At 47.7% G+C, this 24,948-nt stretch overlaps 2 protein-coding genes across 3 annotated transcripts; both read right to left on the reverse strand.

Moving 5' to 3' along the window:
- Positions 1-3,185: 3,185 nt before the first annotated feature.
- MYOZ1 (myozenin 1) lies at positions 3,186-10,822 on the reverse strand. Its single transcript, XM_044236573.1, has 6 exons — positions 10,429-10,822; positions 9,134-9,224; positions 7,572-7,750; positions 5,593-5,833; positions 5,062-5,227; positions 3,186-3,693 (listed from the first exon to the last, which is right to left on the reverse strand). Exons 2-6 carry the CDS (start codon positions 9,204-9,206, stop codon positions 3,462-3,464), a joined length of 891 nt encoding a protein of 296 aa, XP_044092508.1. The 5' UTR covers positions 9,207-9,224; positions 10,429-10,822; the 3' UTR covers positions 3,186-3,461.
- Positions 10,823-12,533: 1,711 nt separating this feature from the next.
- On the reverse strand, positions 12,534-22,049 carry SYNPO2L (synaptopodin 2 like). Of its 2 annotated transcripts, XM_044236574.1 has the most exons (4): positions 21,945-22,049; positions 20,580-20,731; positions 19,602-20,116; positions 12,534-16,191 (listed from the first exon to the last, which is right to left on the reverse strand). In XM_044236574.1, the coding sequence occupies exons 1-4, from the start codon at positions 22,047-22,049 to the stop codon at positions 14,051-14,053; spliced, it is 2,913 nt and encodes a 970-aa protein (XP_044092509.1). In that variant the 3' UTR covers positions 12,534-14,050. The 2 variants fall into 2 exon arrangements, with proteins under 2 accessions (XP_044092509.1, XP_044092510.1); XM_044236575.1 differs by lacking the exons at positions 19,602-20,116; positions 20,580-20,731; positions 21,945-22,049 and adding an exon at positions 18,339-18,438.
- Positions 22,050-24,948: the final 2,899 nt, after the last annotated feature.

The following is a 24,948-nucleotide window of genomic DNA, read 5'->3' on the forward strand; positions in this document are numbered from 1 at the left end:
TCAGGTAGTACCAAATGGGATTTAACTCCAGTTGCCCAAAGCAACTTTACTGGCTTTCTTTCCACTCCCTTACACTATCTGGATTTCTGGGATCATCATCGAACTTTCTGGGATTACTTACATCCAAATCTTTGTCTTAGGGTCTTTTGGGAGGAAAAGCCAGCCTATGGCAATACTCTCCTTAAGAAAAATACACACAGAGGGTACCTGGGTGGCTCAGTGGGTTGAGCCTCTGCCTTTGGCTCAGTTCATGATCTCAGGATCCTGGGATGGAGCCCAGTGTTGGGCTCCCTGCTCAACAGGGAGCCTGCTTCCCCTCTCTCTCTGCCTGCCTCTCTGCCTACTTGTGATCTCTCTCTCTGTCAAATAAATAAATAAAATCTTTTTAAAAAATACAGAAAAATCTTTAGAAAAAAGGAGGAGAATGTTACTTATCCATCAAAAAGATTGAAATCATGACATTGCAACAACATGGATAGAACTAGAGGGTATTATACTAAGTAAAATAAATCAGTCAGAGAAAGACAAATATCATATGAGAGAGAGAGAAAGACTAATATGATTTCACTCATGTGGAATTTAAGAAATAAAACATGAGCATTGGGGAAAGGAAAACAAAATAGAAAACTAAGAAAAACAAAATAACATAAAAACAGAGCGGGAAGAGGGGTGCCTGTGTGGCTTAGTCATCAAGCATCTGCCTTCAGATCACGGGTCGTGATCCCAGGGACCTGGGATTGAGCCCCACATCGGGCTCCCTGCTCGACGAGAGGCCTGCTTCTCCCTCTCTCACTCCCCATGCTTGTGTTCCTCTCTCACTGTATCTCTCTCTATCAAATAAATAAATAAAATCTTAAAAAAAAAACAGGGAGGAAAACCATAACACTCTTAACTATAGGGAACAAACTGAGAGTTGAAGAAGGGGAGGTGAGTAGGGGAATGGGGTAACTGGGTGATGGGCATTAAGGAGGGCACATGATATAATGAGTATTGGGTGTTATATGCAACAGATGAATCACTGAACTCTACCTCTGAAACTAATAGTACTCTACATTTTAATTAGTTAAATTTAAAAAATAATAATAAATACATTTTTCAATTTAAAATGTGCATGTGCAGGATGCCTGGTGGCGCAGTTGGCTAAGCGTCTGACCCTTGGTTTTGGCTCAGTTCATGATCTCAAGGTCAGGAGGCGGAGCCTCACGCTGGGCTCCATGTTCAGCAGAGTCTGCTTGAGAGTCTCTCCCCCTCTCCATCTGTTTTCCCCTCACTTGCACTCTTTCCCTCTCAAATAAATAAATAAATCTTTTTTAAAAAATAAAATTTGTATGTACTACATTAAATTGTAAATAGTATAAGCATTGTAACATTTAGTGCAAATACTTCATACATTTTTGTAAATAATAAACAGCAGGGACAGTAACTTTAAAAGGGGGGAGCCACCTGGCTGGCTCAGTAAGTGGAGCATATGACTCTTGGTCTCAGGGTTGTGAGTGTAAGCCCTATGTTGGGTATAAAGATTACTGAAATAGGGGCGCCTGGGTGGCTCAGTGGGTTAAACCTCTGTCTTCAGCTCAGGTCATGGTCTCAGGGTCCTGGGATTGAGCCCTGCATCAGGCTCTCCGCTCAGCAGGGAGCCTGCTTCCCCCTCTGCCTCTGCCTCTGCCTCTGCCTGCCTCTTTGCCTACTTGTGATCTCTCTCTCTCTAATAAATAAATAAAAACTTTAAAAAAAGAAATTTTTAAAAAAGATTACTTAAATATAAAATCTTAAGAAAAGGGGGCACCTGGGTGGTTCGCTGGGTTAAGCCTCTGCCTTCAGCTCAGGTCATGATCTCAGGGTCCTGGGATTGAGCCCTGCATCAGGCTGTCTGCTCAGCGGGGAGCCTGCTTCCTCCTCTGCCTCTGCCTGCCTCTCTGCCTACTTGTAATATCTCTCTCTCTGTCAAATAAATAAATAAAATCTTAAAAAAAAAGTAAAAGAAAAATACACAAAGAAATAGAGTTTGGTATACAACTTTAGAGGAAGTATGAATCCCCTGAAATTTGTTTAGGTTGTAAAGGGAAATCATCATGGTAAATGTCATGTGACCCAAGATCCATGAAAACTGGATTCATCTAGGGAGAGTCTAGCAACTTAATAAAATAATTAATGGCCCATCGAGTTGTCTTAACTCAGCCAGCTCACCTCAGAAGTTACTTTCCCGCATCCTATTAAATCATCTCTTTATTCTTTCTGGTCTGTATCACTCTCATTTTGTGGAACACAGAGGTAAGTCTGGGACTCTAAAGAAACCACGTACGTGAGGGTGCCTGGGTGGCTCAGTCAGTTAAACGTCTGCCTTCGGCTCAGGTCATGATCCCAGGGTACTGGGATCCAGCCCCACATCAGGCTCCCTGCTCAGCGGGAAGCCCGCTCTTCCCTCTCCCACTCCCCCTGATTGTGGTCCCTCTCTTGATATGTCTCTCTCTGTCAAATAAATAGATCTTTAAGGAAAAAAAAAAGAAACCACATACTTGAAATAAAAATTAAAATGAAAAGAGTATTGTTGCTCATCCCTATTGGGCTGTCATGGTTTTTTTCCCAATTATACTGCTTCCTGAATACCACTGAAGTGCCCTTGTGACCCTTAGATCTTTTCTTGATGTATTCACACAGAACCAGGCATACTACACGTGGTTTCTTCGACTTTCTTCTGGATTCTAACATGGCCCTCTATTGTATACCATCCTTTCTGTAATCTGAATCTGTAATCTTTGATCCACATATTCCTCAGCCCATTCTGTTGACATCTGGAAATTCTATGGCATGCTCTAGTTCTGTGATAACTGGGTAATCCTGATCATCCAAGTTTCTAGTCAGCTACACAAAGAGAGCTAATACTAGACTCACCAACACCTACTTCTTAACCACAGTGCACAATAGCTTCTTAGCTTTGCCCACATATGGGCCAACACATGTGTTTGTGCATGCTTATCTTATGTACTATTGAATAATTATGTCTTTGTATACACCTATGAATATGGTCTCGTGGGTATGGGTGTGGGTGTGGGTGTATAAGCAACCAGAGCTCAGGTCTGGTCTTGAAGTCTGAATAATGAATGTTCAGTACTTGACTTAAATTAGTCTCTGTGCATTGTTGACCTCAGTTTTGATCTGCCCTTAAATATCAGAGGAAGAATGAGTTCATTTCCTTGAAGTTTATTGGCTGTTACTGGTGGTAGAGCAAATTCCATAAAAGAGCAGGTTCCATACAGAGCAAGTGGAAGAAGAGCTCTGAGTTGGTGAGATGCTTGGAGTGGGGACTTGGAGTGAAGACTAGAAAGACAAGTATCTCCCTCTTTTTTCCCTCCATTCCCACAAGGATACTGGATTTATAGTAGGAGTATCCTGCTCAGCATTCGCTTTCCAAATTGGAACCTTATAAGAGAAAACTGATGTAAAGTAGAAGAGGAAACACCTCACAGCTCCTCTGTTTCTCCATCCAATGGGATCCGAATATCCACGTTGTAGTCTACTGGCTCCCCAGAGCTCATCCAGGGAATAGGGGTTCGATTGAAAGAAGGCCTGTTGGAGAGACTTTGGTTGTAGAGGACCAGGGGTTCACTCAGTAGGGGCCCCAGATCAAACTTGGGCATCTGGAAGGTCATGCGTTTGGAGGCCTTCTCATATCCACCATAAGGCATTGCTGTCCTGAAAAGGGGACACATTATTTAATTAAAAATCAAAATAAAAGGAACAGCTTTATCAGTAAGATGTTACCCTGTTTGGGGGATGGGGAATTTTGTGAATTTTAGTTTAAGATTGCTCCTGCAGGGTGCCTGGGTGGTTCAGTTGGTTAAGCTTCTGACTCCAGCTCAGGTCGTGATCTTGGGGTCCTGGGATTAAGCCCCACATTGAGCCCAGAGTCAGGTTCCGTGCTTAGTAGGGAGTCTGCTTGTTCCTCTCCCTCTTCTGCTGTACTCCCTGCTCATATGGTTTCTCTCTCGCTCTCTCTCTGTCTCAAGTGGATAAAGTCTTTATTTTAAAAAAAAAAAAAAAAAGGATTTGCTTCTGCACTCCTTATTCTTCTTCTCCCTTAGTACTCCATTCCCCACTCCTGGTTTGCTTGTTTCCCCAGAGCTAATAATGAGAAAAGGAGTCTAGTGGGTACTGGATAAAGAGTTTCACGGAGAGTTGTGACTCAGACATTACAGACCCAAGGCTCTAAGACCACCTTAAATTACAATGTAGAGACACCATCCCCTTCCCCACACACTCACAATCCCTAGCCCACCTCCAGTGGATAGCCCTGGCCTGGTGAGAGGAATTAACATTGCCTGGAAAATTCAGGTTATTTAGGATCAAATACAAAACACTTCTCTAGTGTTTCCCTGTTCTGCTTTCACACAGATCTCCTACCCACAGTCCAAAGAAGCCAAATTCGAAAAGAATAGATACTTAAACCTTACTAGAGTACAAAAAAATAGAATCATACTACAACGACAGTAATGGAATCCTAACCTTAAATGAAGGGAACTTCAAGAGTCCTTTAAACATGTAATGTATTATTCCCTTTAAATATTTTCTCTTATTTATTCTTTTGAGAAAGAGAGAGTGAGTGAGAGCACAAGCACGGGGGGGGGGGGGGTCCAGAGGGAGAGGGAGGAGCAGACTCTCCACTAGCAGGGAGCCCAACACAGGGCTCAATCCCAGGACCCACCATGACCTGAACCCAAAGCAGATGTTCAACTGACAGAGCCACCCAGGCATTCTATATTATTCCTGTTTTACAGCAAGGCAACCAAGGCTCAGAAGTGCAGTGATTTCCCCATGACCAGCACAACTAGTAAGTGGTACAGTGAACTAAAATCTTGCCCCCCAGAAAAAGTTTCCTTCATCATACTGCCCTGTTTCTCTGGACTAAAGTGAAAAAAAACAAAGGCCTTCTATTAGGGCCTTTAGGGCCTGCAAGTTCCTTCCCTCCCTCCTCAGCCTCGACACGAACCAAAGTGTCTGTCCCAGCTGAGGACACTGTTCCACACACTGGAAAGCATCTGGTTCCTTCTTCATAACCCCTACCTGTTGAAGGACTTATATTGGGGGAGTTCAGGTTTGGCCCCATAGGCCAGCAGGTCAATGCCAAGCTCCACTTTTTGCTGAGGGTCAACCCCCATGGCTCGCTCCCATGGGGAAATATAGGTCTTGAACACGGTGATATGTTTTCCATCTCCGCCTGTCTGGTCTCCTGACAGCCATGGGAGAGAAAATTATGTCAATAATAACAGTTAGTAACCAGTGGAAGTTAGTCTTACATCCCTGCGCTAAGGAACTTGTTTGGGGCCAGAGACCAAAAATATAACATCCTGATAATTGTGCTAGTTTCATGGATAATGATAGCCTAGATCTGTGACTGAAACTGAAAAGCCAGAAAGGCTGAAAAACAAGGCTTCTGGGTGAAATGGACACACCGTGGTGTTCTTCTGGTCCCAGAGGGTCCATCGAGGCATCTCAGCAGGCCTCCCTTGTTCCCTAAACCCAATCTAGGTATCATTCCTGGGAACATCTCTGCTCTAGGGGCCAAACACATTACTCTTGGGTAAGGATACTTGCCTGTTCCTGTCTCACCAGCTCCTGCTGTTCCAGCAGCTCCTCCTCTGCCCATCTGGCCCCCTGGACCACCTGTACCAGATCCAGATCCAGAACCCTGATGGTGCTGCTGGTCAGAGCCATACTGTCTGGCAGAGCCACTTCCCCCTGCCTGGCCTCCACTGCTGCCCTTGCTGTAGGAGAATCCCTGCCCAGCTGTGCCCAGCTGTCCCCCAACTGTGGGAAGGAACTTCTGGAAGTGATCCTGAAAAGAAAGGACAAAGTGAGGGGAAGGTTAGGCAATGGATATGGGGGAATATAGAAAGATATGGGTATGCACAGCAAGGAGGAAATGATCAGAGACCATGGCTATAAAGAGAAGACACTGAATCCTCTGAGATTCCCTCTCCAATATGTGGACAGTGGATAACCGGGCTGAGAGGAATTAAACTCTCCTTTAAGGATAGGACACCCCTGGCTCAGTTCCTCCAATTACACCTTAAGATGGGGGCAATTCATTCCCTATACTTCCTTTTCCCATTCTTACCAAGGTAAAAAGGACCAAGATTTCTGCTCAGCTAAAATTTAAAAGGATGGGGTTGGGACAGAGAACCCAGGCTTAATTTGAGGAGGTAGATCTCTGCCCTGTCCGCTTCTTTAATCTTCTCTAACAGGCAGAGCTCTCTTCTTTTCTCTTTCTCTTCTTCTCCTTTTTCTTCTTGATGCCTGTTGAACCAAGACCTCCTGGCCGTGAAACTGTAGCAGGTAGGGGGAAGGGTGACCAAAAGGGCAACCCTGGATTCCACCCCAAAGCCTAAAAATAACCCCACCAACTCCTTCAGGAGGCTCTCCTAGCCACCCCACCATGCACACCCCTCTGCTCCAACCAGTGTAATCAGACCCAGCCAGGGACGAGGGCTTTTGGACTCCTAAAGTTAGATATGACCGGCTCAGCATTTTTGCTCTGCTCCTACGTAAGGACCAATGACAGACACTCCTGCCTCTGGCCCCATGTAGGCATCTATTTCTACTTCCCCTGGCTGCCCAGTAAAGGTGGAGGGGGAAGAAAGGTAATGGAGAAGATCCCCTCCTTCTCAGCTATAACATCTTGTGCCTGGCACCCTTCCAATCCCCACTTCTCTTGGGAAAAGGATCCTCACTAGGGGACACGGGATCTTAGAGGATAGTTTCATGGGAGTCCTTAGACAGACCCTTTAGGTAAAAGAATGGTTCAAGAAGAAGATGATTAGGGGGGTGGGTTTATGGACATTGGGGAGAGTATGTGCTATGGTGAGTGCTGTGAAGTGTGTAAACCTGGTGCTTCACAGACCTGTACCCCTGGGGATAAAAATACATTATATGTTTATAAAAAAATAAAATAAAATAAGAAAAAAAAAAGAAGAAGATGGTTATGAAAAGCACTTACCTCTTCCTGGGGTTGCCAGATTTATCAAATAAAATTATAGAACACCAGTTAAAGTTAAATCTCAGATACACAACAAATACTTTTTTACTATAATTACACTCCAAATATTGTGTGGCACATATTTATATGTAAGAGAGTATTCATTGTATATCTGAAATTAAAATTTAGCTGGTATCCTGTGTTTTAAAAATTGAATTTTTATGTCTCAAATATTTCACCAGACATACTTTACCAAAAAATTATTCATGCATATCTCAACTTTAAAATACAGGATTTGGTATCCTGTGTCTTCTCTGGCAGCCCTACCCTTAACACTTGGCCATGCTGGGAAGGAATTTTCTTCCTGAGGGTGTGTACTCTTCACCCCTTCCCCTTCACCAGCTCTAAAACAGAGACTGAATTTCCAAGGTGGGCTGTAACTCACCCTTAGCTGTTAAGGCGTTAATATATCTGGGGACTTCATAACCTTGTAAATTTGCAGGGAGGGGAGGTTGGTGGTATTTGGGAGATTGAGGGCTTATGAAGAAGCTGTCAGAAGAGGCACAGGGCTATGAGAGTTGTAAAGTTCCAGACTCACCATTGAGCTGTCAGAGAAGACATCAGGGTGGTTTTCATAAATAAATTTCTCTACCCGCATCTGCCGTAGTTTGAACATCTTGGAGCCCCTATTAGTGAGCAGCGACAACTCTTCCAACATCACATCCCTTGGGACACTGATCTTCTTGCCCAGGTTCAGGCCTGAGCTCTCCCGTCCACCTTTCAGGGAGGTGGGGAGGAAGAGACAAGGACAAGAGTAAAGTAGGGTTTTCTAGTCTCAGAATACAGATGCCATCCACAACTAAGTTTGCGACTCCTGCAGAGATGACAGAGAGGAACAGATACTGTCTGTGACATCTGGTCAAACTGTACCTTGTTTGTGAGAGATTTTTATTTCCTGGGTTTGGGGTTGGAGACGATGCACGGGAACTGGAATGCAGAGTGGGAGCAGTGGGGATGATAGAGTGGAGAGTGAATGAAGCAGAAGGGTCACAGGCATGGGGGGGCAGGGCAAAAGGACTAAAGGAACATCATGGATGGAGACCACTGGTGAAACTATGCATGCGGGCAAGCCCAAAGGCCAACACCACATCTAAATAGAGATTTGTGGGGCGCCTGGGTGGCTCAGTGGGTTAAGCCGCTGCCTTTGGCTCGGGTCATGATCTCAGGGTCCTGGGATCGAGTCTCACATCGGGCTCTCTGCTCAGCGGGGGGCCTGCTTCCCTTCCTCTCTCTCTGCCTGCGTCTCTGCCTACTTGTGATCTCTCTCTCTGTCAAATAAATAAATAAATAAATCTTTAAAAGAAATAAATAAATAAACAAATAAATACAGATTTGTCGGGGCGCCTGGGTGGCTCAGTCAGTTGGGTGTCTGCCTTCAGCAGTGATCCTAGGGTCCTGGGATCAAGCGCTGCATCAGGCTCCCTGCTCAACAGAGAATCTTTTTCTCCCCCTCCTTCCTGCTCATGTTCTCTCTCTCTCTCACTATCTCTGTCTCTCTCAAATAAGTAAATAAATAAATAAATAAATAAATAAATAAAATATTTTAAAAATAAATACGGATTTGTCTTAACTCCTTCCCCTTCTTTTCCTCTCAGTGAACTCTGACTACAGACACCCTCTGGGTATTGGGACAGCTCTTTAATGTGTAAACTCCTACTGCCCCTCAGGAAAAACTGCCTGAGTATTTTTCTATTTTAAGTGCTTACACAGGCTCCCTAGCTCTGGGATAGGAAGTAAGGAAGTTAACCATTTATTGAGACTTTGCTGTGTGCCAGTCTCGTATATGTGTGTCATATATATTTATGCTCTTCTTCAAACATACTTCATCAATCTGTGAGCCCTGTTGTCCTGGACCTGCATGGGTGATATGGCAAGAATATTATTGTCTCACATTACAAGGTGAAAAGGGTGGAAAGGTGAGGGGTCAGTGTTGAATCCTTTCTCCATTTTTCCTCCTGCCCCCATCCCCCAGAATTTCTCTTGTCCCTTCACATCTCTTCACCTTAAGACATATACAACTTTATGATTTTTCTTGGACTCTTGGGCCTGAGATGCTCTCAAAAAGAAGTCCTACGCTATGTGGGTACAAATATGCCATACCTCCAGTGAGTTCCATGATCAACTTGCTGGATTTCCTCTTCTTGTTGGGAGCTGGAGTTCCTGAGAGTGGCATTGTGGAGGCAGAGGCAACCTGGATAAAGTGGGAAGGGGGAGTTGGAGGGTGGACAGGAACTGGGAAGGGGGAGTATCTACTAAGAAGGCAGTACTTCTTAACCTGGGGTTAAGGGTTTCAAGTGAAGGGGTTTCATGAAATTTTTAAATAAATAAATAAATACATAAATAAATAACTATATCTCTCCCCCCCACACCGTCGCCAAAAGGGAAAAATCCATTGCTTTAGGACTTCTCTTTTCTTGGAGGCAAGGCGGAAAGTAGAGATGTGCCCTCTGCTCCTAACTTCTATCAGCCTCTTTTCTACTGTGTAAATAGAGTTCGTACAGGAATTAGGAACATAGTATGTGCTGGGGCAATGGGTAAAACAAACAGATAACACACAGACAGGGTACTGCACCCAGGTTTGGCTTGGTGTGACTTTAAGTTTTTATTTTTATGGGGGTCTCAGATTGGGGTTGTTACTCCCAAACTCTGGTCTCTCTTCAGTCTTCCTCAAGCCCCATTGTGGCAGAAAAATGTTCTGCCACGGTTGAGGAGATTCAGCCAAAAACATTCTCCATAGGAAGGAGAGGTTGTTGCTCCCCTATTGGGCCAGCTGGAGTGTGGCCTGGGAGGTCACAGCAGTGTTCCTTGCTCCCTTTCAGTCACTCCTGCCCCAGGCCCCAGAGCTAGAATGGAGAGGAGGGCTGAGAGCATTTGAACCCTGATGCATGTCAATTCAGCAAGATCATAACAGTTGGGAATTGATGGGGGACAGGAACATAATAATGGAATCTGGCAGTGGAGGGGGACAAGCTGGGAGAAGATTCAAACTCCAGCCCTTCCTTAACAGAAGTTGACACTGAGCAAAACACAGTCTTCTGCTGAGTCTTGTTTCACAATATGTCCGCATTTCTACTAACTTAATGGGGTATGCTAAGGTCAGACTCCAGGAACTGCTAAATGGGCATTCACTATCCCTTTCTCAGCCCTAACTGGCTAAGTTCTTTTTTTCCATCCAGGCTCTCAGAACCCCTTCTTACTATTCTAGTGCCTCCTCCAACATCTCCATTCCCCTCACCTTCCTGGGCCCCTCTTCTTCCAACTCTGTGGCTCCCCTGAATTAAACAGCTGGAAGAAGGGCATGGATAAGGGAGGATCAAGGGTCACAGTTATGGACACAGACACAGCAGTCAACAGAATGGGCTCTAGCCCCTCTGGCCATAGAACTGGAAACTTACCGGCTGCTCAGGCGGTGGTCAGCTCTCCCTGGGGTCCTGCAGCTTTGGAGGACTGAGCTGCTGTGACCGGAGAACCCGAGCTGGGCAAGCGTGGGGGCAGCACTGGCAGTGGAGGAGGGAGGGTAGTTATTAATAGAGATGATGAGTACAAGCGGCTCAAATGGCACCGGGGGTACTGAGACCCTGGAACCAAGATCCCGCCCTCCTTGCCCAGAGGCTCAGGAAGGGGAGGAATGGCCTTTGGGATTCTCCCACTTAGCTGTCTGAGCCAGGGATCAGACTGCCTAGGGATTCCCCTTTCTTAGCACCTAAGGTCCGAGGACCAAAGAAGCATTTGCGGAGAAATTGAAAACTGAAATGGAAAGAGGAAGCAAGCAGAAAGTGGTGGATAAGAATTCAGAGTGGGAGAGAAAGAATGTGGAGAACATGTCTGGAGAGCCACTCAAAACCAATCCAGGCTGGAGCTGGAGGGACATGTAGGTGCATTTTGGGGGTGGGACGGCTTAAGGTGCTATGTTTGGGGAAAGGAAGTCTGTACACAATGGAGCTAGCTGCTCATTCAAAGTTCTTAATGGGTTGGTCTTTCCTGACCTAACAAAATCCAGTGCTTCCTATGATGTCAGAGATGATGTGGGGAAGACTTGACCAGTTTTTGCCTTTTCATCCCCGTATGCTATTGGGGTGCTCAGATCGGCCTGCTTTGCAGGGCACATGTTGATGTCTGAGAAGTACATGTATGCCAGGTCCTTTTCTCTCCAGGGTTCCCACTTGGGACTTTCTTCAAAGGGAGCACACATTCCCTAGGGTCTAGACCGTCCCATTCATACTCTTCCAGAGGATTTCCTGGGCAAGAGCACAAGTTTGAGAGCCTCCATGAGGGAAACCTGTCATTTACCCAGATCTGTCCTCAGTAGCTGCATGAACATCTTGGACCCTCTTCCACCTGCTCAGGTTCTGGAACCAGCAGCTGCTGCACTTTTGTTGCAGTCACCACCACCATCTTGTTATGGCAGCTTTAGGAAGTGACTTTGCAGCTTCCAGAATGCCCCTCTGTTGCTTTGTGAGCTCTCTGCTCTTCCTGACCGTGTCCTTTTCACATCCTGAACTTTCCAAGCTCAGGCCAGGGACTGAAAGATCATCCCACACCCCTCTAGTTGGCCTCTGCCTAGACCAGTTTAGCCTCCAGGTCCCTCATCTTTTATCCTCCTCCATTCCCTCCCAACCCAAAGAAGCAATTAAAAGAAAAAATAAAAACGGCAAACGGTGATTTTTTGTCATCACCACCAACCAACTCTCAAAAACAAAAACAAACCAAAATTTTGGTCTCCTGTTATTGAGTACCTAAAACTACCGAGTGGATGAAGACACCAGTCAACCTACGACTCAATGGGCCCTTCCTTTGGAATTCTGAAACTGACACGGGAGCATCTGGGCCTGGTTATTTGCACAAATATGCCCCCTGCTGGAGTAACAGCACTTTCTCAGAAGTCCTTAATTCTAGCCTGCCTCCAGTGCCTTCTCTTCTGTAATAGACTCAATCCACACTGATCCACCCTCTTTCTTCTTCCCTCTCCCACCCCACCGTCACCTCCATGCATTGCTTTCCCATGGAAACATCATTGCTTCTTCCAGAGAGCTAGGAAATGATGATGGCAAAAGCTCAAAGGGCCTTTCCACTCCTCTTGGTTCTGAAATTGAGGACTTGACTGGGAAGTATGGAGCAGGAGATGGAAAAGGAAAGAACCTGGGTAAAGAATGTAGGGAGAGAGAACCAAAGGGAATGGTGGATGTGGCTAGATCTGAATGGGACAGAACTACTAAGAAGAGCAAAAGACCAGGGAGTGAAGGACAAAGAGAGAAAAATAGGGCAGTAGTGGAAAAAGAAGTAAGGAATCAGATCGGGAAACAGGTTAGAAAAGATGGAGGAGAATCAGGATTTGGATATAAAACTATAAGAGATGATGGCGACAGAAGGTTTGGAACTTAAGTTTATTCTTGTGCACAAACCAAAGTACTGTGACTCACACTCAATATGCAAAGGAAACGATCAATCCAGATCAAGCAGCAAACGTGGCTGACTGGTGGTGGTCACGGTGAGAGGGGAGTCCATACCCATTTAGGATCAGAGATCAGGACCTGAAGCTGAAAAGGAACAACAGCTAGGGTGTGGGGGATGGGGTTGGGCTGAAAAGAGGTTTTGGCTCTGGGTTATTTCCTTGCCCTTTCCCAGGTCATTATGACAAGCTGCAGAAGGTAGAAGGACAGACTCAGAGAAGGTAGAACAGACACTACTTATTCTTTTGACACTCAGCCCACACTCTCACATACTCCGACCATCATCTGTCCTCATTCTAACAAATGCATTCTTCTCTCTCAATTTTTTTTCCTAGTCCCCGTTGTACACAGTGAGTTTCTTGAAACCCAACTCTCCTGTCTGCCAAAACTGCTCTCTCTCCCCTCAGGCTTTTCCCTGTGGCTCAGTCAATTTCATTCATTCACTCTGCTTCTGGTTTCTGCCTCACTTTCCACACCATAGCTCTTTTCCCCCTCCTTTCTGTCCCGGGTGCATAAGGCAATGAAGCCAATCATTTTTCCATTCCAGAGGAAATTTTCCGCCTTTCTTTTTCACTTCCTGGAAGCTTGTAGCTCAGCGTGGGCCTCTTAAATGGCCTCTTTCTGAAATCCTGACGAATAGAACTATTTATTTATTTTATTCATTCATTCATTTAAGTGCTCTCTACCCCCAGTGTGGGTCTCTAACACAACCCTGAGATCGAGAGTCACATGCTTCTCCAACTGAGCCAGCTAGGCACTTCCTGAATAGAATTCTGAGTTCTGCTCTGGGTCTAGCTGGTATAACTCAGCCCTTACATACTGCCCCTGCCCTTCAGGTCTTCTCATAATCTGTGAGTTTCACAAGATGCTATACCCCTGCTACAAGCACTGGTCTTAAATTTCAGTCAATCTCTTTCTCCTCACTAGACTCTCCATGAGGGGCTATCTGACCCTTCTTTAATCAGTATAGAGGGAAGACCCAGATTGCGTTTTTATTTAGACCACTCCTCTTACTCTTGCCCCAGGCATAAGAACACATCTGTGGCCAAACACACTTGCACATACACATACACACACACGCTCACATACATATCTAGATATATGCCAGCCAAGCTTGGGAAATGAGAGTGAGGAGTAGCAAGGGATTTAGGGCAAACAGAGAGCAAGTCAGTCCCTTTGAGTCTTGCCTGATGGTGAGCTTCTTGCTTGAGGTCTCACTAGTAACTTCTCCATGTGCTTCTCATTGAATGTTAAAATGAGGTTCACAGAAAGCACAAATGTAGAGAAATAGAGACCAGCGGAGGGGCATGGGTGCAGACTGAGATAGAGAGATTGCCGCAAGGAACTACAGAGACAAAGAGAAGCACAGATAATAAAGCAGAGATAATAGGTTACAAAGCAGCAGGGAGGTTGGGAGCCAGGAGGATGGGACACCAACTCCAAAACTATCTCTGGCAGGAGGGAATTTAGCCTCCAAATGCCTGAGAGAGGACATGGGATGGGTAGGAGAAGCAACTTTAGGAATTGGGTGTTCTATCTCTCCTTGGTCCTGGGAGCTGTGCCCTGCTCAGTGGTGGCCTGCCCCTGGCCTCCACACATGAGCCTGCAATCCAGTTCTTGTGGCTGAGAACCGGGGCCTGGCTACCTGGAAGCCACAGGAGCTGGGGGAAGTCCCAAGACCCCTGGGAGACTCTGGAGGAGGGGCTGGGCTAAGGACAGGGGTTGAGGCCAGCTCCGCTCTCCAGATGGGCTCATCCAATGTAGTGGCTGCTCGGGGGGCTAGTACAGTGGGGGCCAGGGGTTCTGCAGTGGGCTGGGGTGCTGGAGTGGAAAATCGGCGGATCTCCTGCACTCGGGCAGTTTTGGGGGGCCCTAAGGAGCTGGGGCCAGGAGTTTGGGGAACCTCATCGAAACAGAACATGGCAGTTTTAAGTTGGTAGGGCTGGTGCCGCATGAAATCCAGGGCCTTGATACCCTGCTTGGGGGTCGCCCGAGGACCCTGGGACTGGGCCTTATTAGGGAGAGTTCGGGCAGCCTGGGGGAAGAAGGGTGAAAGCAGTGGGTTGTAAGCAATAGGAGGTGGGGCACGGATGTTGGGTGAATATTTCCAGGAAGGGGGCAGTGAGGGTGTAGGGGAAGGGCTTCTGGGACGAGGGCCAAGGCCAAGGCCAGCACTAGGTGTAGCTTCCACCACATACCTGTCTGCTCGGCTTTGCCGCTTGGCAAACAGCTCCCCACCCCTGCCCTGAAGCCTTGTGGGCTCAGAGATTGCAGCCAAAGGCGCTGCCCCATTCACTAGACCATCAAGGAACCCTCGAGACAGGGGTTTAGGAGCCACTGGAGGTGGAGTCTTGGGAGCCATCGGGGGCGGAGTCTTGGGTGCCATTGGAGGAGGGGTTTTAGGTGTCACGTGAGACGGAGTCTTGTAACTCCTGCCCCCTGGTGGCTGCATGAAGTTGCAGGCTTCAGCCCCGAGGCTCAGAGCATCCTCCTCTGGACCGGATTCCGCTCCGCCGGCCCGGGGTTTTTCATCCAGGTGCTGCACCAACGATAGCAGCTCGGGGTTGGGCGAGTTCTTTGTCTCCTCCTTTCCCGGACGAAACATCTGCTTCCGGGTTCCCCGTCGCCGGGCCTCCTGGAGAATGCCAGTGCGGGCAGCTGGCACGGAGATGCGCTGCTCCCGAGCGCTGGGGGGCTCAGGTGCCCCGGGGCCTGGGGCGGGAGCCTCTGGGTGCGCAGAGGGTCGCAGAGGGGCCGATAGGAAGATAGAAGCGGTGGAGGTCATGGCAGCGGCGCTAGGAGGAGCGGGAGGCTCTGGGGTTCCTCCTGGCGTTACAGGACGATTGGGGGCTGGGATGTACAGGGAACTGGTAGCTGTTACGGGGCCTGAGGAGCGTGGAGTGATGGGGGAACCGGAGGCTGGCACGTGGCTGGACAGAGGGGTGGGTCCCTGTGGAGGGGACTGGAAGGGCGGTGGGGCGGAGCTGAAGCCTCCCAGGCTTTCGCTCGCCCTCTTGGGAGCTAAGGGCCGGAAAATAACCGAAGTGGTACCCGGCCGCTGCCCTTGTAGGCCTGGCGTAAAGGGTTTGGCTGACCGGTTAAAGATGTTTGGAGCTGGAGTTGGGGCTCCACCGCCTGGGAAGAAGGGTCTAGGGCTAGCTACAGGGGCTGGTGAAGGGCTGGATGGGAGCATAGCCGCCTCCGGAGGAGCACTCTGGGCCCGAGGTGGTGACTGCAGGCCCTGCCCGTTGGGCATGGCTACTGGCCTGTCCTGGGCCAGCTCCTGGGTGCTGGAGGCTGTGCGCTGGCGCTGCTGTTCAAAGAGCTGGGCCCCTCTGCCGGAGGCCTCACTCAGCTGCCCGCCCTGGGCCTCTGCTGCAGCTGAGCCTGGTCTGGCCAGCTCCATGTCCAGATAGGGGCTGTCCCAGTCGCACTGGTTGGTGAGGCTGCGGGCGTCAGAGAAGGCCTCCTCATCCAGCTCCGACTCGCTCGTTGGAGGGACCCCGTCTTCTTCCTCAGCACCTGGCCCAGCCGCAGCCCCAAAGCTCACTAGGGTGTACTTCTTGGCTCTCTGCCGTCGTTTCTTAAACATAAGCACCCCCTTGGAGTGGGGATTAGGGGCTGCAGTTAGTAGGGATGCAATCGTCCGGCATTTGGTCTTGGCCTCCTTCACACTCTTCTCTTGGAGACTCTCTGCCCGTTGCAGTTCTGAGGAGGCCAGGAGGGAGAATGGTCAGTGAACCTCTTCTAGTCCTGTTCCCCACGGCTTTCACCCCAACCCAAGCCCAGCCACTTTCTGCAGTCATCCCACCTTCTGTCTTTTAACTGGCCTGATCCGCAGTATCTCTTGCCTGTAATAAAGTCCTCCGACTTGGGGCAGAGTGGTAGGTGAAAGGCGAAACCAAGGACAGTTGAAGGGAAGGCAGAGTCTAGTTGGCTCCCTGACACCACTCTAATCACAGCTCTTTAACCTCTCTCCCATCTACTCTGCTTCTATCTTCCCAGAGATGTGCTCTTATCCACCCCGCATACATTCTTCCCCTGCCTCCCACCATTCCTGGCTGGCTGGCAATGCTGGGGGTGGGGGGTAGGGTAGAGGACAGTCACTTCCCATGGCAGGCAGGCAGATGAGGCAGGTCCCAGGGAAACATAAAATGAGACCATATTAGGGTTTTTTTTCAGCAACTTAGGGACTTATCTCCTCTTCCTACCCCTTATGATAGGGACACAAAGGACCCTTAAGAAGAAGGATCTTTACTCACAATTCCACCCACATTATGTAGTGCACAATCATACACATTCATGGAAATAACTCCCACCACACAGTTCAACAAGAATATGGGCCTAGGGGCGCCTGGGTGGCTCAATGGGTTAAGCATCTGCCTTCAGCTCAGGTCATGATCTCAGGGTCCTGGGATCAAATCCCACATCGGGCTCTCTGCTCAGCAGGGAGCCTTCTTCCCTTTCTCTCTTTGCCTGCCTACTTGTGATCTCTTTCTCCGTAAAATAAATAAAAATCTTCAAAAAAAAAAAGAATACAGGTCTAGTGGAGGCAGTTATGGGCATATTCTCTCATATGTACTTTTCTCTCTCATTCACATATACCCCAGCTTATATACACCCTAGTTCACATATACACATATAAATACACATGTACCCCCACAAAAACACAGTCACTCAAATACCTTCACACACACGCATACTCCTTCCCAGTTGCCCCTGCAGAGACCCTGCAGTTTGGACAAAATTTTACAACTGATACTGGCCTTCCAACCACCAGGGCACCCCTCTGTGCTTCACACCCCTGCTACTCACAGCCAGGGATAGCCTCAGATCCGAGATGCAGGAAAAGCCAGAATGCTGCTCTCCAGTATAACCCTCCAAATCCTTAGGATATCTCAAGGTCACCAGCTAAATATATTCCACCACCAACCCCCATCCAGCTGGGGTTGGAGTGGGGTGGGCTTCTTTGGAGGTCAGCCTTCTAGGTAGAGAGCCACTAACAGGCAGCCACACAAGGACTAGGTATGAAGGGGAACCTGGGCAGGGCTTCCCATGCCATGTGGTGCCTGGGAGGTGGGCCAGGAAATGGGAGAGCCTGCCCTGCTGCTAGAACCCTGCCTTAGGCACAGATTCTCTCTGATCTATGATCCCCAGTTCCTCCTGAAAAATTCTTGAAATTCCATCCACTTTCCACTCAAGATACCAAGCTCCTTTCTAGTTAGGGCTTTCATGCCACCCATCCCAACGTTTGTACTACAGAATTGTGCTGTGCATGAGAGATAGGCACTGGAGTCAGGGTTTGGTTCAGGTTTTTGGTTCTTGGTAGAGTTACCTCACTTCATTGAACTTCATTTTCCTCATTGGTAAATGAGCATGATAATGGCTATCTCATAGGATTGCTATGAGGACTAAATGAGGTAGTGTAGGTAAATTTAGCATTTCGTGGCAGCCCTGAGGCCTACGGTGAGTAAGTATGACTATTAAAGCTTTCTTGACACCAGGTGCACATGTATACAGACACTTGCTTGTTCATGCATATATTCTTCCATGGATTCCCATATACAAGCCTTCATGTATTCACAGATTCACACTTCTTTCTCTCACACACACTCCCTCCCCATGAGTTTTCTATAGCTCATGTGGTCACAAACCCCTTTGACATGTGGCCATAGCATCAGCCCATTCTGAGAAAGGGGCAGTGAAACTCTCCTGAGAAAAGAAGGAAGAAGAAATCAAAAAGGAGGAAGGAATAAGGGAATAAGACCTTTCCCAAAGACATCCCTTTCTAAACCTTTGATGTATTCCCCTCCATTCTAAATCCCAGAACTCTCTTGGCTATGGGAGGGTAGTACCTGCATAGAATGGGTCCTGGAGCCCAGAAGCTGGATCTGGGGCTTTGTTGCAGCTGGCTTGGCTGAAGGGCTCTTGGCTGATGGGCTCAAAGTTTTCCATGCCGAGAAATGCAGTGTTGGCTGGAGCAGGACCAGCCTGAGCCACCCCCCACGCCTTTTAAAGCCCCTTTGTCTTGTCCCCAGCGCTGGCAGCTGAATGAGCTCACTGTGCTATTTTTGGAGCCTAGCCCCCTCCCTTTTCTCTGCTGCCCCACAAGCCCCGGTGTGATGGACATGGACACCTGCCTACCCTTCCTCCCACCCCCACCCCACTGGACAATGAGGTCTGCTTGGCTAAAAATATCCCTGAGCAACTAACTGCAGTCTTACCCAGCACTATGGGAAGGGAGGGGTGCTAAAATGAGAATTGGGGATAAGCATGGGATCCTGGGCATGCATCTGGAATTTCTTTGTGGGATATTGGACATTCTCAGGGATGTCAGACTCTAAATCAATGTCCTTAGCCCCGTTCCAGACTTAGACACACAAAACTCTATGGATCAGAAATCAGAATGGTAGAGGGGAGGAATGAGAGATGAGAACTAGAGGGGGTAATCCTAGATTTTCAACATGACAAGAAAAAGTCTCTGGAGTAAAGGCATGGGACAGGGAGAAAGTTCACCATTAGACCTTGTTCTGTAGCTCACATCAAAAATAGCAAAGAGCTTGAGATAAGTGGTACTGGCTTTTTCTGCCCAGGCTTACATTCTCGCAGGAGATAAGGAGTTGAAGATCCCTCCCTCTACCACTTCCTAGGGATCTCATGACTATCCCATATGCTCCCAGTCCCCAGGAATGCAGATGAATTTAGAAAGGTCAAAGGTAGCTCTGATGCTATGCCTGAAATTAACACTGAAAAGCCCCGCCCTGCTTCCAAAAACCCCCCTGCATCATGTCTGAACTCTGCACTCACCTGTCCTACACTTAGCAAAATCAGAGCAACAACAAAAAGCAAACCCTTTGTTGATTTCATGTCCCTTTCCAACTTCCCTACTCACTCTGTTCCTGGGTTGGGTTGAACCACCTACACCTTTTGCCAAACTGGTTCAAACAGTAAAAATAATGGGGACTGTGAGAATAATTGTTTTCCCCTTCTACTCATCTCTCTTCTCCACTTGTCCCCAGTACTATATCCAAAGAAAGCATAAAGATGGTTATGGAGAGGTAGATTTAGGATTCAGACCGAAGGATCCTGGCTAGGGAAAAAAGGGTTTGGGCACTTACTGGCTTGCTTGGCCTTCTGGGTGTAGGTAGTAGTGAGGTCTTCTGCCACCGGGTGGGGAACAGGCCCCACCATAGGGATGAGATGAGGCCCAGGCCGGAGGGGGCCGTGGGGCAACAGCAGGGCCTCGGCTGGGGGTAGCTGAAGGGCTGTCCCACCCTCCCAAGATGGGGAGCTCACACGGCTGTCACCCTGACTGGGAGGACTAGCGGCTGCAGGTGCTGGCTCTGCAGGGCTGTCGGATAGGTAGACCTCATCAGGTAGGGCTCCCGGAGGGGAGGGCCTCGTGGGGCCTCTGCGGCGGGGTCGGCGGGGCTTCTCCTGGGCGGCAGGGCCATCTGCATCACTGTCTGTCTCTCCGTAGTAAGCTTCACTGTCAGGGGGCGAGAGGAGGCTCCCAGGCTGAAGAGGCTGGGGGACTGGAGTGCCATGGGGCTCAGGACTCAGTGGAGATAAGGGTGACAACACCTGAAGCTCACCAGGGGATGGAGACCGCACAGGCCCCTCATCCTCTACCCTGGATGGGAAAGAGGACAGGACTTGAGAAATGGGCTGGGTGACTGACAGCTAGTGAGATCCAGAGGGACGGGAGAAGGAAGGGAGGGAGGGGACTGAATGAATAGGCAGGGAAGAGTGGGGATCTGCAGGCGAACTGGGAGGCAAATGTGCTGGAAGGGCTGTGAGTGGACATTGGCTTAGAGGGAGATGAGATGGTAAGGAGACAGACAAGGGCTCAACGTGGGCTCAAAGTAAGCGCATAAACTCAAATACCCACTTGACACCCCTAGCCCTTAATTGCAGATACACTGGAACCCCCTGGGAGGCACTGACAAACATCTATACTGCAGCACAAACTTACAAGTAGAAGTGGGCACTTAGTAGTAGCTGAAGCCAGGCCAGTAAGACATAGAGCTGAGACAGGGATTGGGAGCCCTGGGCTAGGGAGGGGTGAGCTGGGCTGGGGTGGGAGGGGTCCATACCTCCGCACCGTGAGGACAAGTTGACTCCCTGAGGCATCAATGAGGCTCATGGCACTTGCATGAGAGAGGCTGGTGCAGGAGACCCCGTTGATAGCTAAAAGCTGGTCCCTCTCTCGGAGTCCTGCTCTGCCAGCCTGGCTCCGTCTTCGGATCTGAGGTTGGGAGGAGAGATTGTAGGTGAGGGAGGGCTCTAAGTGGGAATAGAATGAAAGGAGTCAGGACAGCAAGGACCTATGCATGGAGGGGATATACTTTGCAGGGTAAGAAAGGATGGGGAGGAACATGGAGCTGCAGTTGAGGGGGCCTATCTAGAGGGAAGAAGGCACAGATTAGAGGGAGTAATATACATCATACATCATATGAGGGGAGGCAGGGTAATAACCAGATCAAAGAGGCTTGGGGAAAACTGCAGAGCGGGGGTACTAGAAATGGCAGTTGGATCCCCTAAAGATTTCCCTTCAAGGGCAGTATCTTTACTAGCCAATGGTTCTCTTCTAGGCCATTACCTACACAGTCAAGATTTTAGAACATTATGCCAGACTGGAGGGAGTCTAGCAGATCCTGGGGAGACTGTAGCTGTATGTATATGTATGCCACGCATGCACACAGATATACATATGGGAAAGTAATAATAATAGTAGTAATGGCTATCATTTGTTGAGTGGTTGCTAAATGTTAGGTATGGTGCCAAGCATTCTACATGTATTATTGCATTTAATCCCGAGAATGGTTCTATGAAGTAGGTACTGTTATTACCCACATGTTATAGATGAGAAAACTAAGCCTGTATGGTGAAACCACATAACAGCTTTATCTGACAGGCCAGACCTTGCCATAACCCTCCTAGCACCTAAAAAGTCTTGCCTCATGAGAGAAAGGGTCTGGTGATGGGAAAGAGGAGCCCTGAAGGCCTGGGCAGGGTAGGGCAGGGTAGGGCAGGGTAGGGCAGGACTGGGTAACACAGCCTCAGCTCATCACATACCAATATAGTTAAAGAAAAATTAGAATCTTCCCTATATTCATGGAATTTGGAGTAGAGGCATAGAGTCAGGAATGCAAAGACTGGACGGCCAGACCTGGGCCCCTGCTTCTATGGTGTCACAAAGAACTGAGGCAGTCTTTCTTTTTTTTCTGCTCTCAGAAGCCAGGAATTCTTCTCTAAGAGCCCTCCAACCCCCCACAAGAAGCTTGTGCTTAGAAACTACTCCTCCCACCAGATGAGCATGCTTCCCTGCCCACCTGCCCACCCCCACTCCTCTTCTCCACAGCCTCCCACCTCTCCCCCAAAGGCCACCACATGACTCTTTCCAGATTCCCCTGGGTTCCCCTTTCCCTAAAACCTCAATCATAGGGGCTCTCCCTTACCTTGGACACCTGTAAAGGTTTCCTCTGCTCGGCCCCCCCCTGAAGTCGGAAACCCCAGGGGGCTCCCCCTGACAATGTGACCAGCACCTTCTCCTCAGCACCCATCGCTCAGCTTGGCCCAAGGCCCTCGGAGTTTGGATAGTGTCCCAGGGAGAGAAGTCGAGGCGCTGGTACCCCGTCCGGCCTGTCTGTATGGCTGTCCTACTCCTGCTGCCCCAAGCCTTCCCCCCCACACCACACACCACAGGCAGGCAACTTGGCCCTGGGATCAGTACAGTCCAGCACACATGTCCTGTCAATCTGAGCCCTGCTCAAAATAGTTGCCGGCTCTACTCCCTTCCCTCCCCCAGCTGTATTACATCCAAAGCTAATTATAGTAAAAACTTCTGCCCTCGCCTTTTGCGCATTCTCCTACATGGGTCTTTCACTCAGGACTCAGAGTACTAGCTCCAACTAATATACATACTTTCAGGGACTGGGCCTTCCCTGATAGGATCACAGACAAATCCCAACTGCTTTCCTCCAAAGCTCATTTCAAAGTGGCAGCAGCAGGGGCTTCAGTTCCATGGCAAGGAGTGGCTGGACTTGTCCCTTAAGTTCACAAGCTCCCCAGAAGTGTGCCCCCTGCTGTATTAATGTGCCTGTTAATCAAAATGGAGATCCATACCTCACTGCAGTGTTGAGTACAGTATAGCTTTTAAAGCTCCTGGCTTCCAAATATAAGACAGCATATAGGATTATATAATGAAATAGTCTATTAATGTGTATATATAATGATTCCCAGGTCTCAGCTCTAGGAATTCAGAATTTATTGGTCTGGTACCCAATATTGCTGTTTTATTTCATTTTATTTTATTTAGTTTTTTTTTTAAGATTTTATTTATTTATTTATTTGACAGACCGAGATCACAAGTAGGCAGAGACGCAGGCAGAGAGAGAGAGGAGGAAGCAGGCTCTCCGCTGAGGAGAGAGCCCGATGTGGGCCTCGATCCTAGGACACTGGGATCAAGACCAGAGCCGAAGGCAGAGGCTTAACCTACGGAGCCACCCAAGTGCCCCTCATTTTATTTTTTTTTCTGTTTTATTTTTTTAACGTTTTCCCGCTTTCAGCAACTCTTGTAATTGTCCACTTTGCGATTCCCTGTTCATTTAGCCCCTGAATTTTAGGGACTTGCCAAAAATTAGAAGTAACTCTCTTTTCTAGTCTAAGCCTAATTCTACTTTTTAAATAAGCAACGACGCAAGAATATCTAGACAACAAGAGTTTTACAGAACAAAATACAATTATTATTCTTTTTAAATGAAGGCGTAATTGTCATCTTAACACCTTAGTCCCCCTCTCTCTTTTTCTCTCTCTCTCTTTTAAAGATTTCATTTATTTATTTGACAGAGACAGAGAGATCACAAACAGGCAGAGAGGCAGGCAAAGAGGTGGGGGAAGGGGCACCTGGGTGGCTCAGTGGGTTCAGCCTCTGCTCAGGTCATGATCTTCAGGGTCCTGGGATCTGAGCCCCGCATCGGGCTCTCTGCTCAGCAGGGAGTCTGCTTCCCCCTCCCCATCTGCCTGCCTCTCTGACTACTTGTGATCTCTCTCTCTCTGTGTCAAATAAATAAATAAAATCTTTTTAAAAATGGGGGGCGGGGCAAGCAGGCTCCCTGATAAGCAGAGAGCCAGATGGGGGGCTTGATCCTAGAACCCTGAAATCTTGACCTGAGCTGAAGGCAGAGGCTTAACGCGCGGAGCCACCCAGGTGCCCCAGAACATGATCCTTCTGCCATACCTTTATTTTATGCAAGCCAGTATCACGGAACACTAAGAGAGCCTAACAATGGGTTCTGAAATGTCCTAAGTCTATGCTATTTCTTTTTTCTTTTTTGTTCTCTTTTCTTTTCCTTTCCTTTATTTTCCTCCCTCCCTCCTTCCCTTTCTTGTTTTTTTTTTTTTTTTTTTTTTCTTTTTTCCTTTGGAATATCCAAGCAGATAGAGACTCTGACTAATGTCTGGGAGGTAGACACAGAAGCTTTGCCAGCCTTCCCACTCAAGGCTCATTGTTCCGGGATATCTGGTTCTTTTTATATTCCCTCTTTGGGAGAAAAGATTGATAGTGTAACATTGAGTCATAACCCTAATACCTCATTCAGGTTGGCATCATGGACAGGCTCTCTCTATTCTTTCATATCAACATTAAATAGGTTTGGGATCACAGTATACTTTGGATTTTGTTTTTTGTTTGTTTGTTTGTTTTTTACTGAATCTTTGCAAGGATGCACATTCCATTTTTGCAATAATATTAAATATATCTTGCTTCCTCAAAATATTATTGGCATTTTAAATTTATTTATTTATTTATTTACTTGGGAGAGAGGGAGAGAGCTCAGGTGGGGCAGAAGGGCAGAGGGGGAGAGGAAGAGGGACAAGTTGACTTCCCCAGGAGCAGGGAGCCTGTCACTGGGCTCCATCCCAGAGCCCTGAAATTATGACGTGAGCTGAAGGCAGAAGTTTAACTGACTGAGCCACACAGGTGCCCCCTTATTGGCATTTTTATTGGTATTGTGAACTTTATAGATTAATTTAGGGAAAATTGACATATTTTTCATGTTAGATTCTGCTACCCGCTGGAATATTCCTAGATGGCAAGGATTTTTCTCTGTTTTGTTCAGTTTTGTATCTCTAAAGCCTAGAAAAATGCCTGGCATGCTATAAGTGCTATTTTTAGTGAATGAATGAATGAATGAATGGGATGCACTTACATTTGTTTTGATCTTGTGTTCCTCAGAAGTGTTTTAAATTTTCTTTGTATAAATCTTGTACATTTTTCCTTCTTTTAAAATTTATTTATTTATTGGTTTGTTTATTTATTTATTTTAATTCCCATATAATAGTTAACATACAGCGTTACAGTGTTAGTTTCAGATGTACGATATAGTGATTTCACAATTCTATACATTACTCAGTGATCATCAGTTCATCTATTTCACCTATTCCTCCACCCACTTCCCTTCT

The sequence above is a fragment of the Neovison vison genome, chromosome 2 (genome assembly GCF_020171115.1).
Source record: "Neovison vison isolate M4711 chromosome 2, ASM_NN_V1, whole genome shotgun sequence".
Lineage (NCBI taxonomy): Eukaryota > Metazoa > Chordata > Mammalia > Carnivora > Mustelidae > Neogale > Neogale vison.